The 16129-nt window shown below is 44.9% G+C and overlaps 1 protein-coding gene and 1 pseudogene across 1 annotated transcript; one reads left to right on the top strand and one right to left on the bottom strand.

Annotated features, from left to right (window-relative positions):
* The first annotated feature begins 7381 nt into the window (after positions 1-7381).
* On the top strand, positions 7382-11869 carry LOC117853670 (probable LRR receptor-like serine/threonine-protein kinase At1g14390). Its single transcript, XM_072293281.1, has 7 exons — positions 7382-8864; positions 9397-9530; positions 10258-10501; positions 10587-10795; positions 10870-10919; positions 11120-11240; positions 11324-11869. Exons 1-7 carry the CDS (start codon positions 7577-7579, stop codon positions 11567-11569), a joined length of 2292 nt encoding a protein of 763 aa, XP_072149382.1. The 5' UTR covers positions 7382-7576; the 3' UTR covers positions 11570-11869.
* A 277-nt stretch (positions 11870-12146) lies between these two features.
* Positions 12147-16095, bottom strand: LOC117853852 (polyadenylate-binding protein 3-like; annotated as a pseudogene).
* Positions 16096-16129: the final 34 nt, after the last annotated feature.

Genomic DNA, 16129 nt, shown 5'->3' with positions numbered 1-16129 from the left:
GTGTGGGCGTCTGGTAACTTATATTCTTCCGAATTCTGACTAGTAGATATATAGAGCGGGGAAAGATCAGGAGCGTTCATAGGCTGAGAGGTCCTTTTAGGCCTGTCGGTTTCTCATTTGCCAGGACAGACAAAAAAACACTGACGAACTAGGGAGGACTAGAAACTCTGGGCGCGCGGCAATATGGAGTTAGTCCGGTGATTGATCACGTTATGAACAAAAATAATATTGCTTCATATACACAGTTCACAGACGACATCTTACTGTCATCATACATTCATACATGCATCTTGACTACGTAGCTTGCTGTGTTTAACAGAGAACTAGGGTAGTGTATCTGGAAACATTGTGGTGTTTTGGCCGCGTCCTACTGGTTGGGGCAGTTGTAGTTTGGTGTTGCTCTAGTGATCTTGAGCTTGGAGTTTCGACAAAACAGCAGTACTTGCAGCTTCCTGTAAAAAACACTTGCTATAGCAATGGATAATAAAATTTTGAAACTCTATATTAGTATGTAATATTTGAGCACTATATCTGTTGCTAAATTTCCAAATCACTTACTAAATAAACAATGTGAAGATTCCATACAGCAGGCATAAGAATTTTAAAAAGGAAACCAATGATAGGCAAATCAACCTGGTTTCAGACTCATGATAGAAAGAAGAAATGGACAATGCCAAGAGAGACGACTTCTTCAACATCGGTTTGCATACCTTGCCTTCATCTGCGTCTCAGTGCCTTTGAGGAAACATAACATTACAACTTGACTACTGTATTACTGCTGTATGCCGCTGATGATGGATCAGATTTGCACTGTAGCATTGATTTCGTTATTGGAAGATGAGGAGCATGGTTTCTTTCCACCTAAGCCAACCTTATCCGATTGACAGCAGCAATCATCAGAATCAGAATTGTTTTTCTTATTCCCAGGAGAGCTAGATTTATTCAATTCTTTAGTATCACTCTCTGAAGAACGACATCTTGCGGGGTATGTTATGAGGAGAAGTATAGAAAAGACATACAAATCAACACCCATTTAAATTTGGCACTTGAAAAGATAAATGACAGTAAAGAAAATTATCTTAACAAAGATAGGTATTTGCTTCGGTACATCTCTTTTATAAATATTTATTTACATCATGCACACCCACTATGTTTTTATAAAAAGAAATCAGATAATATTATCCACCACCTAATATTCAAATCTAACCATAAATTTAACTTACTTTATGTGAGTGTTGTTTGGTGCAATGACAGCACGTATAAGATTATTTTGGGTTTTCTGAATGTCTTGTAAATGAAATTTTGATTAGTTCTAAGAGTTAGTTGAGTACCTAGAGCATTCTGAAACTATTTGGTTAAATAGATGAGATCTTGACATTCAGACCCATACTCAAATTGCTGTATATTATTATGAACTTTTATTCAGATAATATCTGTAGAGCATAACCCAAACTTGTTGATTCATACATTAAACAGGTTTTAGAGAAGAGTATGCAGTGTTTAGAAATAATAAATAGAGTTGTAAATTCGGGTCACTGATCTAGCAGTATATAGGATTAGAGGTTCACCTAAGAAGTATAGCTACCAATCTAACCGTGGCCTTTTCGCATGCTTTAGCCATCTGCACTTCTTCACAGGAAATTCGTGGAGCACATGGCGTGCATCTTCTGTTACACAATGGCAGGTGATATTAGCAGAGGAGGGATGTTTTTCTCTTCTGTTACACAAGAGGATGCAGAAGGACTAACCATGGGGGCAAAGACCAGCAACATGGAGGTGGCTTGGTCTGCTGTTGTAGTGGTGGTGAGGAGCAGATTAGAGCCATGGATCCTGCTCGGTCTCGCCTCGCTAGAGATATGGAGCTTGGCGGAGACGGGCAGACGGCGGTGCGGGCAGGTGGGCAGGCTTTGGGCTGTGAAATGACGGCCTAGCTGACACAATCTGGGCCTTTGGCCCGCATACAACTCCTGGGCCACACGCTCCCCAGATGAGAAAACTAGCCCATTCGAGGCATGGCCCGCTACATACAAACTGTTGGCCCACGAAGCGAACACCCTCAAACTTAGGACGACGACGACGAAGAGTTGATGATAAGCGTGCACGTTAATTAGGGCGTATGGCTAAGCTTCAGCGTATTTGATTCCTCAATCCATGCTTGAATTCTACTATGCACGTGTGCCACGTTCCATGCTGTATGGGGGCAGTACGAGCTTGTACTGTGTGATCATGTGGGTTTCCTTGGATCTTCCACAGAATCCCCAGACCAGGGCACACAAGATGTTGGTTCTGGTTACGTCAATGAGACCCATTTTGCCATGTGCACTAAGGGCTCATTGCCCCCATTTGAATCCTCATTCCTTATGGATTCATCTTCCTTTAGATAATACAAGATATATTTCCGACTTCAGACACCCTTTCCTTAGGATATATTAGACCACAATTATTATAAGATGGACCTACCGCTATAATTTAGGCGCATATCCTAAGAAATATGGGGTCAAGACATCAGAAAATTGTAATGTACACCAAACAACAATCAAAATGAGAAGAAGAAATTCAAAACCTCCAGCTTGCACCTTAACTAATCTTCTTTTTATGCATTGGCTGGAAGACGATGACGTGAATCCTGATTGAGGTGTGTCAACCGCGCATGCGATGGTAGTGGCCGTCACCTCACCTCATGCGAGGCCAAACGTGTAAACCGTGATCAGGTGCAACGTCACGACCCAGCTGCCGTGATCAGAGAATGGACTGGTGAAACTGAAAGGGGTATCCATGAGGGTACGCACAGGGAACTACAAAAATCCAAGGCGGTACAGGAGGTGCCAACGAGAACAGGTGCCCTGCCGCCGCGCAAGATGACGTTTTGGGTAAACAGTGGGGGCGCATGGGGACAGACGCGGCACCACGCGATGCCGCGGAAGCCAACAAGGGAAGTTAGGTGGAGAGCAGAGCAGGCTGAACTCCAAAGAATATCAGCCCAAGCAGTGGAACAGGCCATGAGATAATGCTTGGAGCTTGCCTAGGTTGTCTCTATTGCACCTCCCTAACTTCCGTTAAAATAGAAAAAGGTTGTTTTCCATTGCTCATGTATTCTTAGGCAGTACATTGCTACATCTCAGTCTTAGGACAAGTAAATTGCTATATCTCAATGAATTTTTAATGATACGGAGGAGAGAGAAAGAAATCTTTGTTTCGCGAAACAACCGCCTCATGAGCTAAATTTTAGAACTAGGGACAAATCAATACTCATGTACGAGTTGTTGTTGCATTGAATTAATAATATTTCTTTTTTCATATGCACAAGTTAAGAAATTATATAGCTCTACAAGACATTTTATAAGACAACCTATTGTATGAGTTGTCTGTTGAGTCGTCTCAAGATTACATATCAATGCACGAGGTCGCCTATTATACGAGCTCAATGTACTTGCTCTTCATGCAGTGTCACATAGAATTTTTGTTGTTATAGCATTCTACTATTTACTTACTTGAATTTGAAATTCGAGATTAATAGAGCTTATAATCAGGTCAGATATTCCATGTGCTCCTAGAAATAAGGTAAGGCGAGAAAAAGAGTTCATTGTTTCACGAAACAACCGTCTCATATGCTAAATTTTTGGACTGCGAGATGACTACTCCGTTATCGTTGACGTACAATTCATAATATTTATTTTTTCTATGCACAAATTAAGAAAATCAATTAAAATCACTACGAGACAACTTAAAATGACAATCCATTGTATATATTTTTTAAGTCATTTCAAGATTATATATCAACGCATAAAACCGTTTATTATATTAATGTACTTGCCTTAGACCGGAAACTAAGCACTTACTTTATTGGTTGAGGAAATTTTGATTTTCTTTTTTTGGGAAACGTCAGCAAAAGCATCGCTAGAGTGTATTGTTAGAAGAAGAGAAGTACCCCAGGTTGTAAGAGAAAATCGGGTCAAAAAAACCGAACAACTATGCATATTAACACCACATTCTACATCCACGCACGGATGAACGACAGCAGCCGGCAATGATTGATTGCAGAGAGGCATCGGTCTCATTAAGTAAATGCAGGCCAATCTATCGATCGATCTGATGAATGATTTGGCACAAGGGGGGGCGAGATTTGGAGCCGCTCGTTTGCTGGAGCGACGAGTGAGGTGGTGGGGAACCGAATTATGAGCTCGGACGCGGACGAGAGGAACGGGCCATGCAGATAAGCCCAGGCGCCGTGCCAACTAAAGCAAAGCCAGCCATGGGGTGCATCATGCGACGCGCAGCAGCGAGATCTCCTCTCCCTGTGCACGCGAGGTCTGGAGCCTGATATGTTCACCGTGCAAGTGGAAGAGTAAGAACAAGAGATCCACTATCGGACGGCTTTGTTTTTCCTGCCAAGACATCGGTTTTTCTTCTGAAAACAAAAGAATTTCATTAGTGGCCCTTTGAAGCCCGGAAAAATGATAGTTTCAAGTGGGCACAAGAAGTGCTAGTTGAGCAACATGATCTCCACGTAAGAACATGGCAATCTACCTTTTTGCGCATCAATTAGACTTGTTCGTACTTTTTAACAACATGGTGAACATTGAAAAAAAAAAGGTAGGATTATTAAATTTATATCTCTTTGGGAGATCCAATGTGTACAATATACACCCTAAGTATATAAGTATGAAAGGCAAGGGCCTGAGAGAAAAAGCTTGTTTAAGCTAGGTGGGTGGCTCGTTTCAAAATTACTTTGATTAAATCGTTCTTTTTCGGAAATCGAAATTAGTTGATTTAGAACAATAACTGATTTCATTCAGTCTCGACTCGTTAGACTCGGTTCAAAGTTTGGTATCAAGGACTATGATGATTAATAAAAAAAATGAAGCAATTTTAAACAAAACTTTATTTTTTTAAAAAAAAAGCAATTCCAGCTTGTTATCCAATCCCAAGAAGGCAAGAATCATCGAGCTATGGCCCTGCTGCCATGCCCTAGTAAATTACTACTCGGCCGCAGTAGCGCAAACGTCCTTCAACGCGACCACATACTCTGAAAAACCTCAGAGCAGCTGCATGGCGTTGTCTATAATCTTGTAATCGTCCCTGGGGCAGATTCAGAATCTGTTTGCCATTGTTTAGAGCAGGCACGCTCGCAGAGATTCTCCAGGCAAGCAAATGCTGGCCGACCATGCGCGCAAGGCGCTAGTAGTAAATTACGAGCACACATAAGCTAGCGATGGGTTGACTTGTGATTGATTTCCCATTTGCGTTGCAGAGAAGATCACCATTGTGCAACGGCGAATTTTTAAGTAAGCATGTAATCTAACACTTACTCCCACCGTCCCAAAATAAACGCACATCTCGTTTCTCGGGGAATCAAACATTTTTTTAAGTTTGACTAAGAATATAGAAAATAATATCAACATTTGTATCTCTAAATAAATGTATTAAGAAAGTGTATTCAATGCTCAATTTAATGATACTTATTATACATTATAAATAGCAGTACATTTTTTTTATACTTAGAAAGTTTGACTTTTCGAGAAGTGAGATGTACGTTTATTTTAGGATGGAGGGAGTAGTAGGGGCGGTTTACAGGCATCTCTCTCGTGGCCGTTTCTTCCCGGCCCATCAACCGCCGGTTACAACTGCCTACGTGCTGGCCGTCGCCGAGCCGAGCCGAGCCGGGCGGTTGCTGCCAAATCATATCGCTCGATCGAGCGCGTTTACTGGACCAAGGAATCAAAAGGTGAAGCAACGTGCCAGGCCGGCCAGAGTTTGACCCCAGCGCAGCATAGCACTCCGGTGCATGCGCTGCACTGCTGCTGCAGCAGCCTTGACCTTTGGGCAAAGGTGCCAGGAAAAAGAGGAGCAATGGCCATCCATCCATCCAAAGCAGCAGGAGCAGAGCGGCAGTGCCCAGCACTCGATCGATTTTGACCCGTCGCGTGGAAGCTACACGCTGTGCCACGCTGCACGGCACCGGTTCCACGTCCGAAGGTCAAGTCGAGGAGAGTGCAGGAGTGGAGAGGACTGATCGATCGTGGACGAGTCGTGGTCGTGGGGCGGGCCGTGCCGATGCCAGTGCGATGTGGCAACCTGGCAGAGGCACGGTGGCCGAGGTCGACAGCGCGCGCGGCCACGCCGTCGGTCTATGACTTTCGGTCGAAGTATTAAATATAGGTTACAGGTTAATGTTAATAATAAAAATAGTTGCATAAACGAGGTTAAATCGACGAAATGAATTTAGTTCATGATCATCACGTGTGATAATACAGTAAATATGTGCTAATTATGAATTAATTAGTTTTATTAGATTCATCATAGAATTAATCCTCGTTATGTAATTATTTTTTTCATTAACCTATATTTAATATTTCTAATTAGCATCCACGTGGCTCGAGTTAACTTTAACCAAGGATACTCCTGTTTGGATACCTTATGTTAAAAATTAACAAGTGTTAAAGTTTTAACACTAGTGCTAAAGTTTAACACATTGGGGTGTTTGGATGATGTGTTAAACTTTAACATCTTTGGTGGAAAATGACTCCATTGCCCCCTCATTTATGACCGGCGGAGAGAGAGGGAGGAGAGAGAAGGGGTAACCTGGGAAACAGTGGAGAGGGGAACCACTTTTAACACCTTTAGCAAGTTTTAACACCCCTTCCATATCTTTATAAAAAATGGGGTGTTAATTTAGCACCTCCTTTCCAAAGACCTTAGCATCGGACGGCATGTACCAGGGCGTACACGTGACATTGTAGCCTGAAATTAGCATGGACAGGCCGCCCCCGATACGCGGCTTCGGGCTTCCTCCTCCGGCGGTCCGGCCTTGTGCTCCGCACCGTCCTTGGCGACCACGCATCGGCACCAGCTGCAGGCCTACAGCTACCCAGCGTCGCTACGAACGAACGCTCTCCCCCGTTTTCCAGCCAAATTTTTATCTTGGGCCAACTATGCATTCAGTGGCGGGTCCGGGTCATATGCTAATCGACAAAAATCGGGGGAGTCAGTAGTTTTAAAGTAGTGTGCTGTAGCATTTGCATCAGGCATTCAGATTCAGGCCAGTTTTAACTCCGTGTCCATTAAACACAACTGCCACCTGGCCCCAACCTGTGGGCCAGGATTACGAACTGGGTCCCGCAGCCCAGTGACACAGCCCCACCCCCCAGACCGACACCCCCACACCACTTCATTCGCTTCCATTGTCAGGCCAGCCACACGGGATCTGCGCCGCCGTACCATACCACGCAGCCACCCCCGCCGCCACGTGTTCCCTGGGCCCGGCCCACCGGCAGCCTCACTGCCACCCACGCAGGGACCCACTCGTCAGCGAGACGTGGCCCCACGCGAGGGGACACAGACAAACCACAGTGTGCAAGGCTGCTGCCCGCGGTAGTGCGAGTGTCCCCACCGCGAGTTCGGCTGGAAAGCACTCCCATTCCCTCCCGCTGGTCGTCCATGGCCACCTCCACCACCTGCTTCCCACCACGCCTTCCTCCTCCCCCCACTGACACCCCTCTCTCTCCGTCTCCCTCTCTCTAGCTTCGCCATTGCCGGCCGCCCCCGTCCACAGCCGTGACAACTGTCACACGACACTATGGCGCCCTCCCCTTCCTCGCCGAAGCCCACCGTCCTGCTGCTGCTCCTCCTCCACCTCTGCGCGAGCATTGCCACCCTCGCGTCCGCGCAGGCTCAGCCTCTGGCGTCGTCGCAGGCAAAGGCGCTCCTCCGCGTCCGCAAGCTGCTGGGGTACCCGCCGGCGCTCGAGCCGCTGCGGGGTGCACCGGACCCCTGCGCGCTGCCGCCGACGCCGTCGCTCGCCGTCGCCTGCGACGGCGGCCAGGTCACGGCGCTCTCGGTCCGGGGCGACCGGGACCCGGACGCGGCCTGGCGCGCTGCGCTCCCGGCCTCCTTCTCCTCCGAGGCGCTCTTCACCACGCTCGCCCGCCTCCCCGCGCTTGCGCGCCTCTCGCTCGTCGGGCTCGGCGCCTGGGGCCCGCTCCCCGGCGACAAGCTCCGCCGCCTCCAGGCGCTGCAGCAGCTCAACCTCAGCTCCAACTACTTCTACGGCGGCGTCCCCGGCGACCTCGCGCGGCTCTACTCGCTGCAGAGCCTCGTGCTGTCGCGGAACTGGCTCAACGGCTCCGTGCCGTCCCTCGCCGGCCTCCAGTTCCTCGAGGAGCTGGACGTGTCGCACAACCGGCTCGGCCCGGCGTTCCCGGAGGTGGGGAAGGCGGTGGTGCGGCTGGTCCTGGCCGGCAACAACTTCACCGGGAAGATTCCGGCGGGGGTGAGCTCGCTGGGCCAGCTCCAGTACCTCGACGTGTCCGGGAACCGGCTGCAGGGGTGGATCCCCTCCTCCATCTTCGCGCTCCCGGCGCTGCGCTACATCAACCTCTCCCGAAACCGGTTCGCCGGCCAGCTCCCGGCAACGACGGCGTGCGCGGAGGCGCTGGTGTTCGTGGACGTCTCGGCGAACCTGCTCACCGGGGCGCGCCCGGCGTGCATGCGGGGCAACTCCTCGGCGCGCACGGTGCTCGTCGCCGGCAACTGCTTCGCCGACGCTAAGCAGCAGCGGGCCAGCACGTACTGCAGCCCCGGCGCGCTGGCCGCCGTGCTGCCGCCGCCGCAAGGGAGCGGAGGCGGAGGGCAGGGGAGGGGGAAGGGCGGCGAGATCGGGATGATCCTCGCGATTGCCGGCGCCGTCGTCGGTGGCGCATTACTGATTGCGCTGGTCATGGTCGTGGTGCTGAGGAGGGCGAGGACGCGGCACCCGGAGGTGAGCGTACTGCCTAAGTCGCCGGCGGCGGCACCGGCCAAGAAGGCGGATGGATGGAAGGCTCCGGCTAGGGCGACCCAGAAGATTATTACTCCTGCTGATAAGAGTAAGTGTAGAAATTCATGTGCATAGTTGAACTGATCGCATCGTTTCGTTTTCTGTCGTGCTCTTCAATAATTAGCTAATAGTACATATAAATTTAAAATAAAAAGGGAGCACAAGATTATGGGCAAGTAACACCAAAATGCATGAGTGATCTATGATTAGTGGTACAAAGGAACAATATAGAATTGAACCACTAGTAACTTTGAACATCTAGTTGCTTTCTATCATTTTTCCCCGCATTTGTTTCTTTAGCTGTGAATAAAGTCTACTCGCTTTAGTCAATGAATTGGGAAACTTTGCTTGATGTAGTATGTGGATCTAACTTAGACTCTGAGCTTTTGAAACATGGTGTGGGTCTTTATTCCTTACTTCATAGTAGACTTTGAGAAAGTAATTGGCTTCAAAGTCAATCAACCCATAAAGGCAAAGAAAAACAATGAACTATGCCTTGCTGACAAAGTAAATTAAACTCACCAATACTAATAATTTTAGAGTTTTTATTTCACATTCTAATTTGGTATCCATTTTGACAGGACATGCATCACAAGCTGCTAGGGTGAATACATTGGAAGTGCCAGCGTACCGTGTGTATACATTGGAGGAGCTCCAGGAAGCAACCAACAACTTCAGTTCCTCCAACATGATCAAGACTAGTCCTCTCGCACAGGTATGCAGTAATGGATTCTTGCGGCATGGAAGGCAATGAATACACAAATAAATGTTCCACTGTTCACTACTTACTCCACAGAATGTTTATTTCAGAAGTGCGGTCGACAGGTCATGTGAATTTATATTTATCTAACTCATTTTCACCTAATGCGTTTTTTTTAAAACAATGTTTAGTTCTCCTAGGGTACTAGGCTACAAACTGTTCAAATCGTCCACTGTAGTATCTCCACTCATGGCAGAGTACAACAGTGTACTGCCAATTATTGTCCTGTTATGTTTGTTGCATTTTGGCCGTATTTGGCATTTGATAAACATAGGCTTTGGGGTGGTTATTAAACAGTACCTTTCTTCAATACATTTTGCAAGCTTGCATTTGGAGATTTTTTTTCAACTTTTAATTAACAGTACGAACCAAATATTCAAATGAGAGCAAACTGGATGTTTTCCTATATTTACTATTATTTATTAGTGTCTTAACTGAACGGAGGCTCAAATTCAACTTCAAGATGGTTTAACATAGCCTGTTCTAGTATATCCAGGCTCCAGCCCTAGGGATTTATTGCTGTTTTTCCATTTTTTCTGGGTATTATGCATATTTGATATTTTCCATCAGCAATTAATGTTGGCTTCACTTCACACCCCTACCATCAGTAGTACAGCTTTATGCTACAAATACAGTATTGTAAAGACTAACTTTTGTTCTTTTATGTGTCTTGCTTTCATAGCATTATAATGGTCAGCTTCAAGATGGTTCAAGAGTCTTGGTTAGATGTCTGAGGCTGAAGCCAAAGTACTCTCCCCAGAGCCTTGCCCCGTACATGGAGATTATTTCTAAACTTCGGCACCGTCATTTGGTCAGCATCATTGGTCACTGCATTGTCGGTGATCAGGAAAATCCTAATATTGCTAGCTCAGTATACCTCATTTCTGAATGTGTGACGAATGGATCTCTAAGAAGTCATCTTACCGGTAATTACAGTGAATGATGCCATGCATGCAGTTATGAACTGAATATCTGCATGACTCCCAACTTACAGTTTGACTGCTTTTACAGAGTGGAGAAGACGCGAAATGCTGAAATGGCCACAACGGGTTTCTGCTGTCACTGGTGTTGCGAGAGGGATCCAGTTTTTGCACAATATGACTGCTCCAGGCATCGTAAAGAATGATCTCAACATAGAAAATATTCTGCTGGACAAGACCCTCACATCGAAAATCAATGACTTCAACCTTCCAATTATATCAACTAGCAAGAATGGCAAGGTGAGTTCAAATGATTGGTGAAGTTCCTCATTTGCCTGCCTGATGGCTAAGTTGTAACTGTTCTTATCTTGCAGATCTTCTCAGAGATCCCATTTGCTGTCCATGAAGATAATGATATTGGCAGGTACGTTGTCCTTGTTACCTTGTGGAGAGAAAGGGACATCTCCAAACTATATGCATTAGTTATCGGTAATCTGAATAAATAGGACCCCAGTGATTGCAGTTGTTAGGTTGCCAATCAGTTTTTCTGAACGAATGAAGATTTGATTAGTAGTACAATTTTCTTGAATTGAATCAACCAACATGATTCTCTCTGCTCCCCAGTGCTCATAATATGGAACAAGGGGACAAGCAAGACATCTACCAGTTCGGCCTAATTCTCCTCGAAGTGATCACAGGCAAACCGACAGATTCTCAAAGCGAACTGGAGTCCCTGAAAGCTCAGGTTAGGCGCAAGCTCCATTTTCTCATCACAACGATGAGTCTGTACTTCTCAACAAAATGTTGCTTTTTTGTGATTATCCTCAGCTAAGCGAGGCCCTGACTGAAGACCCAGATAGACTGAAAGACATGGCAGACCCGGCCATCCAAGGTACTTTCGCAGTGGACTCCCTGTGCACGGTCGCTGAGATAGCCCTCAACTGCACGGCCGGTGAACCGAGCGACCGGCCTTCCATCGATGACGTCATCTGGAATCTGCAGTACTCCATGCAAGTGCAGGATGGGTGGGCGAGCAGCGAGAGCTTAGGCTTGAGCGTCAAATCGCAGGGCTGAAGAGCAGAGAAATAGAAAAGGGTGGTATGCTTTTGTTTCGATCCAATCATAGCAATGAAGTTATATGCGCCATCAATCTGCCTCTGGTTTTTGTTGTGCAAGAGAGATCCTTGGTGTTCTTTATGTACAGAAGTGGAATTTTTTTCTTAGATATGTTCTTCAGTTAGACGTAAAATTTGCTCTATTGGCAATCGATGCTATGAGAGTATGTGTTCATAGTAGATTAGGAATTGGTAAACGAAAATCTTAAAACATGGACCGAGCGTTCGGTTGGTAAAGGGTGCCGATGAGCATTATGTCCGTTCACCTCTATCTTAAGTGAATGCTAGAACTGTAACAGTATTTCATTTCCTCAAACTGAATACCTTGAAACAGACGCCTTAATTCCAACTTTCACGGTTAAGCATCCGGAGGAACACCCAACAATTGAAAAAATAAAAGCAGCACACCAAACTTCAGCCATTTTGATTGGCCGGGGCGCTGCGTAAATCGGAAGTATGGAGTATCAGCAGTCAATTTATACATTAAAAATAGAACATTTGGAGAAAATGAATTGCAAGTTAATTTGACATTGAAATAAGAAGCCAAACCGGAGTAACCTAAAATAAATAAACACCAAGACACAGAATGCTGAGGTTCAGTAAAAACATTAACGCATCCCAACCATCAAACAAATCAGCAAACGGTAGATAACAATGCACAGTTGCGCACTGCATGGACAAGTACTGAATAATTTCCTGAAATCCTAGGCAAATGCTTCTTTATTGTTAAGCGAGTTCATCAATTGCTCATGCATCCATAGTTGGCGCCGCAACTGCACCCGCAGGATCGGCAGAGCCTCTGGCTTCAGATCGCTGCAGAACCACAACGGCTTCACGGAGTTTGGCCCTGAGAGCCTCCGGAGACTCCAGGAGGTGTAGGATCTCCAACTTGTCCATCTCGAGCAGCATCCCTGTCACCTTGCCGGTTTGGACAGGCTCGATCTGTTCCACCAACGGGTACAGCTTGTTGCCCAACATCTACACACAAAAAAAAAACAGAGAGGAAAGATCAAATCTAAGATCTTGAGTCGCTGCGAGATAAACGCAACTCAAATATGCTCGCCGTCGACAACTCAATTCAGAAACTTTAATCATCACGTTCATTACCACAATACCACTTGAAGGTTTGTGAATGAGTTGAAGAAAGAACAGTGAAGGGATTCATCAATAATGGATTCATGGTTACCTGCTGTTGCACTTCCGGACTAGCAGAAGCTAGAACACTAGTAAGGCTGCTGCCATCCGCCTGTTGCGGAGATGGCATGGCGCTTGGGAAGCCCTGAGGCAGCATTGCAGGGTAAGCCGCGTTCCTGGCATTGGGCATGTACCTGATGCCCTGACTAGCATTTGGATGGATCATCCTCTGCGCACAAGATGCCAGCACCATTAGCACAAGGAACGTATGAAATGCCAAACGTGATTTTGATGCAGGGTGCAATGGCAAGTTATGAGGATTGAAACACATAAAAGGCTGATGAATGGATGACTCAAAGGATACTACCTGCTGTTGTAGACACATGTGTGGTGACGTTGCTCCATGACGAGCACCCATCCTTTGGCCATGACGCATTGAACTCTGCGTATTCTGTGGCATTATGACTTGAGTGATAGGCCCCATTCTAGGGACCAAGTGTTGTGGAAATCCAAAGACAGTAGCTTGCAGTGTTATTTGACCAGGAGCTGGGTGGCCAAAATAAACCGGCTGGAGTGTAGCGTACGAAACAGCTGCCATTGCTAGGCTACGTTGAGCAAAATGTGCCTAGCAAAAATAAGTTCAACATCATTGCGGCCTTGTTTAGTTGCCCAACTTTGGACAACCAAAAATACTGTAGCGCAACTGAGCGTTTTGTTTGTATTTGTGAATTATTGTCCAAATATTGACTAATTAGGCTCAAAAGATTCGTCTCGCAAAGTACAACAAAACTGTGCAATTAGTTTTTGATTTCGTCTACATTCAGTACTCCATGCATGTACCGCAAGTTTGATGTGATGGGGAATCTTCTTTTTGCATAGTGTCAAAGTTGGAATTTGAGGATGAACTAAACATGGTCTGCATTCCAATGGTAACATTAAATTAATAGCATTAAAGAAAAATGAGCAATGACATAGGAATATATCCATAGATTCAATAGTGTGATAAAAAAACAAGTAAGAATAGTGTCATTATTAATCAATATTATCATTTGAATACATAATTAGTTTTTTGGTATTAGGATTCTCTAGCATTTATAACAGAAAGATACAGGCAATAGAGAGAATCCTAATATTGTTAACAAAGGAGCAAGTTAAGAAATAAAGACACGTAAAACCATGCTAGAGAAGTGAATATAGGAGGAAGATAAATCACCGATCTTACACATGTAAAAAAGTCACTTGCAAAAAAGAAAATACCAGCCCATAGTCACTTACAGTTAACATCGCTTTTCTTTGGTCTTTAGGTTGATGTAAACCAATATAGAGTGGTTTCTTTCCAACTATCTTACTGTTCATTCCATTAATCTAGCATGTTATTTCATTAGTTAGAATTTGATATTAGAAACATCAAACATTGGAAACTATTATGACAAATATTTAAAGAAGAATAATCAATTCTAAACTTATAGCATTATGGCCAGCTTCAGCAATGGTAAACGACACAAAACCTGAACCCTTGCTCCTTCCTCTAGAATCAACCATGACCTAAAGAATTGTCAAAACACAAATATGATAAATAGTAGTAGCATTAGCTATTGAACGTGTGGTATTTTATCCCTTCGATAAAAAAAAGAAAACCAACAAAACCAAATATAAAATTACCTTGCATGATGTTATCTCACCAAATTCTTCGAACAACTTCTTGAGCTTCTCATCATTGATACTATCATCAAGATTCTTCAAGTACAAATTAGTCCCTTGAGGTTTCTCAACCTTACTGTCTCTTTCTTGCTGAAATTTTGCTCTCAACTCAGCTTGTCTTTCTGCTTTTTTCTGAGCCCTTCCAACATACAAGACCTTATCATCTATAGACTTGTCATTCAACTTTTGGAGTGCTTCGGTAACATATTCTGATTTCTAAAAATTTACAAAACCAAAACATCTGGAGGAACCATCAGAATGTCTCATGATCACAACACTAGTAATTTCACCAAATGGTGCAAACTCTTGCCCGCAGATCATCATCGGTGAATTCAGCAGGCAAGTTCTTTATATATAGATTTGTGAACTTGACTTCTCTGTTCTGACGGCGCATGTGTAGGCCCACAAAGATTTTTCTCCCATCTACTAGCATGCCATTAAGCTTATTAATTGCATCTTGAGTGGACTCCTCACTCTCATACTGCACAAAACCGTATCCTTTCGACTGGCCAGTGGATGGATCAGTGGCAACTTTGCATGATAGTATAGTGCCAAAAGATGAAAACATGTCATGCAAACTCTTGCTGTCAATGCTAGGTTCAAGATTCTTAACAAACACATTAGCACGTCCACTTTTCCGCATACTTGGATCCCTATTGGAGAACATAAGCCTAATGTTTTTTCCATTCAAAGGAGCAAAATTCAAAGCTTCAAGTGCACGAACAACTGAAAAGGCATCAAATACCAAGTTATGAAAATACACTATATAACTGAGGCTCAAACTCCGACAGATATATTGATCAATCTTGTTATGTACTTAACATTGAAATTAAATAAATAGTCCAACATATTAATCAATACAGATATTCCCAATGACTGAATTGATACTAGATGGTCACATACAATTAGCCTACCCGTGAACATGTTGCATGCTTGAACATATGCAGAAAACTTATAATAATCATATGTGTAAACAGCAAGAAGTTTCAACTAGCACTACACAATTTGCATGTAAGCGTAAGCAATACGCATAAGTCAGAGATTGGAATTTGTCTAATCAAAACCTCAACCTGTAAAACCCGAGTAATCAATTTAATTGGTGAGAATACGTTAAGTCGAAACCAAACACGTACTGCAACGTACGGGTGATTAACATCACAAAGAAAACCCCAAACTATGATTAAGAACATACAGTGTTAAAAGTCCCCATATATAATAATTAATACATTACATAGAACACTAGCTAAGAACTAGACAATCAAAGGCTACCGCGGGCGATAGATGGATACACTTACCGTCATGACGCGAGTGGAAATTGACGTAGCCGTAGCCGAGCGAGGCGCCGCTAACGCTGTCCCGGCAGACACGCACGGTCGCCACGGGCGCATCCTGGCTGAAGACCTCGATGAGCACCGGCTCCTCGACACTATCAGCTAGATCGCCGACGTACAAAGACGCGATTGATGCAGGTGTTGCCGCCGGTGCCCCCTCGGCCGCGGGGACCGCTTCTGCCGCGATCGTAGCCGGAGGCGGCGTCGCCATTGTCTCCTCGATCGTTCTCCCTTCGCAGCCTCTACGGATTATTCTTATTTTTCTTTTTGGTTTTGGCTTTTCCTTAGGGTGTGTGTTTAGATGGAGGGACGGAGGGGATGGCAATCATCTTTTTTTTTTTTATGAGATGATT

The sequence above is a fragment of the Setaria viridis genome, chromosome 4 (genome assembly GCF_005286985.2).
Source record: "Setaria viridis chromosome 4, Setaria_viridis_v4.0, whole genome shotgun sequence".
Classification (NCBI taxonomy): Eukaryota; Viridiplantae; Streptophyta; class Magnoliopsida; order Poales; family Poaceae; genus Setaria; species Setaria viridis.
This window is presented reverse-complemented; position numbering and strand designations above follow the sequence as displayed.

Coding starts and splice junctions, on each gene's coding strand:
- LOC117853670 (XM_072293281.1), top strand. CDS start 7,577: ATGGCGCCCTCCCCTTCCTCGCCGAAGCCCACCGTCCTGCTGCTGCTC. Junction 9,531..10,257: donor AGACTAGTCCTCTCGCACAG/GTATGCAGTAAT, acceptor TTGCTTTCATAG/CATTATAATGGTCAGCTTCA. Junction 10,502..10,586: donor TCTAAGAAGTCATCTTACCG/GTAATTACAGTG, acceptor CTGCTTTTACAG/AGTGGAGAAGACGCGAAATG.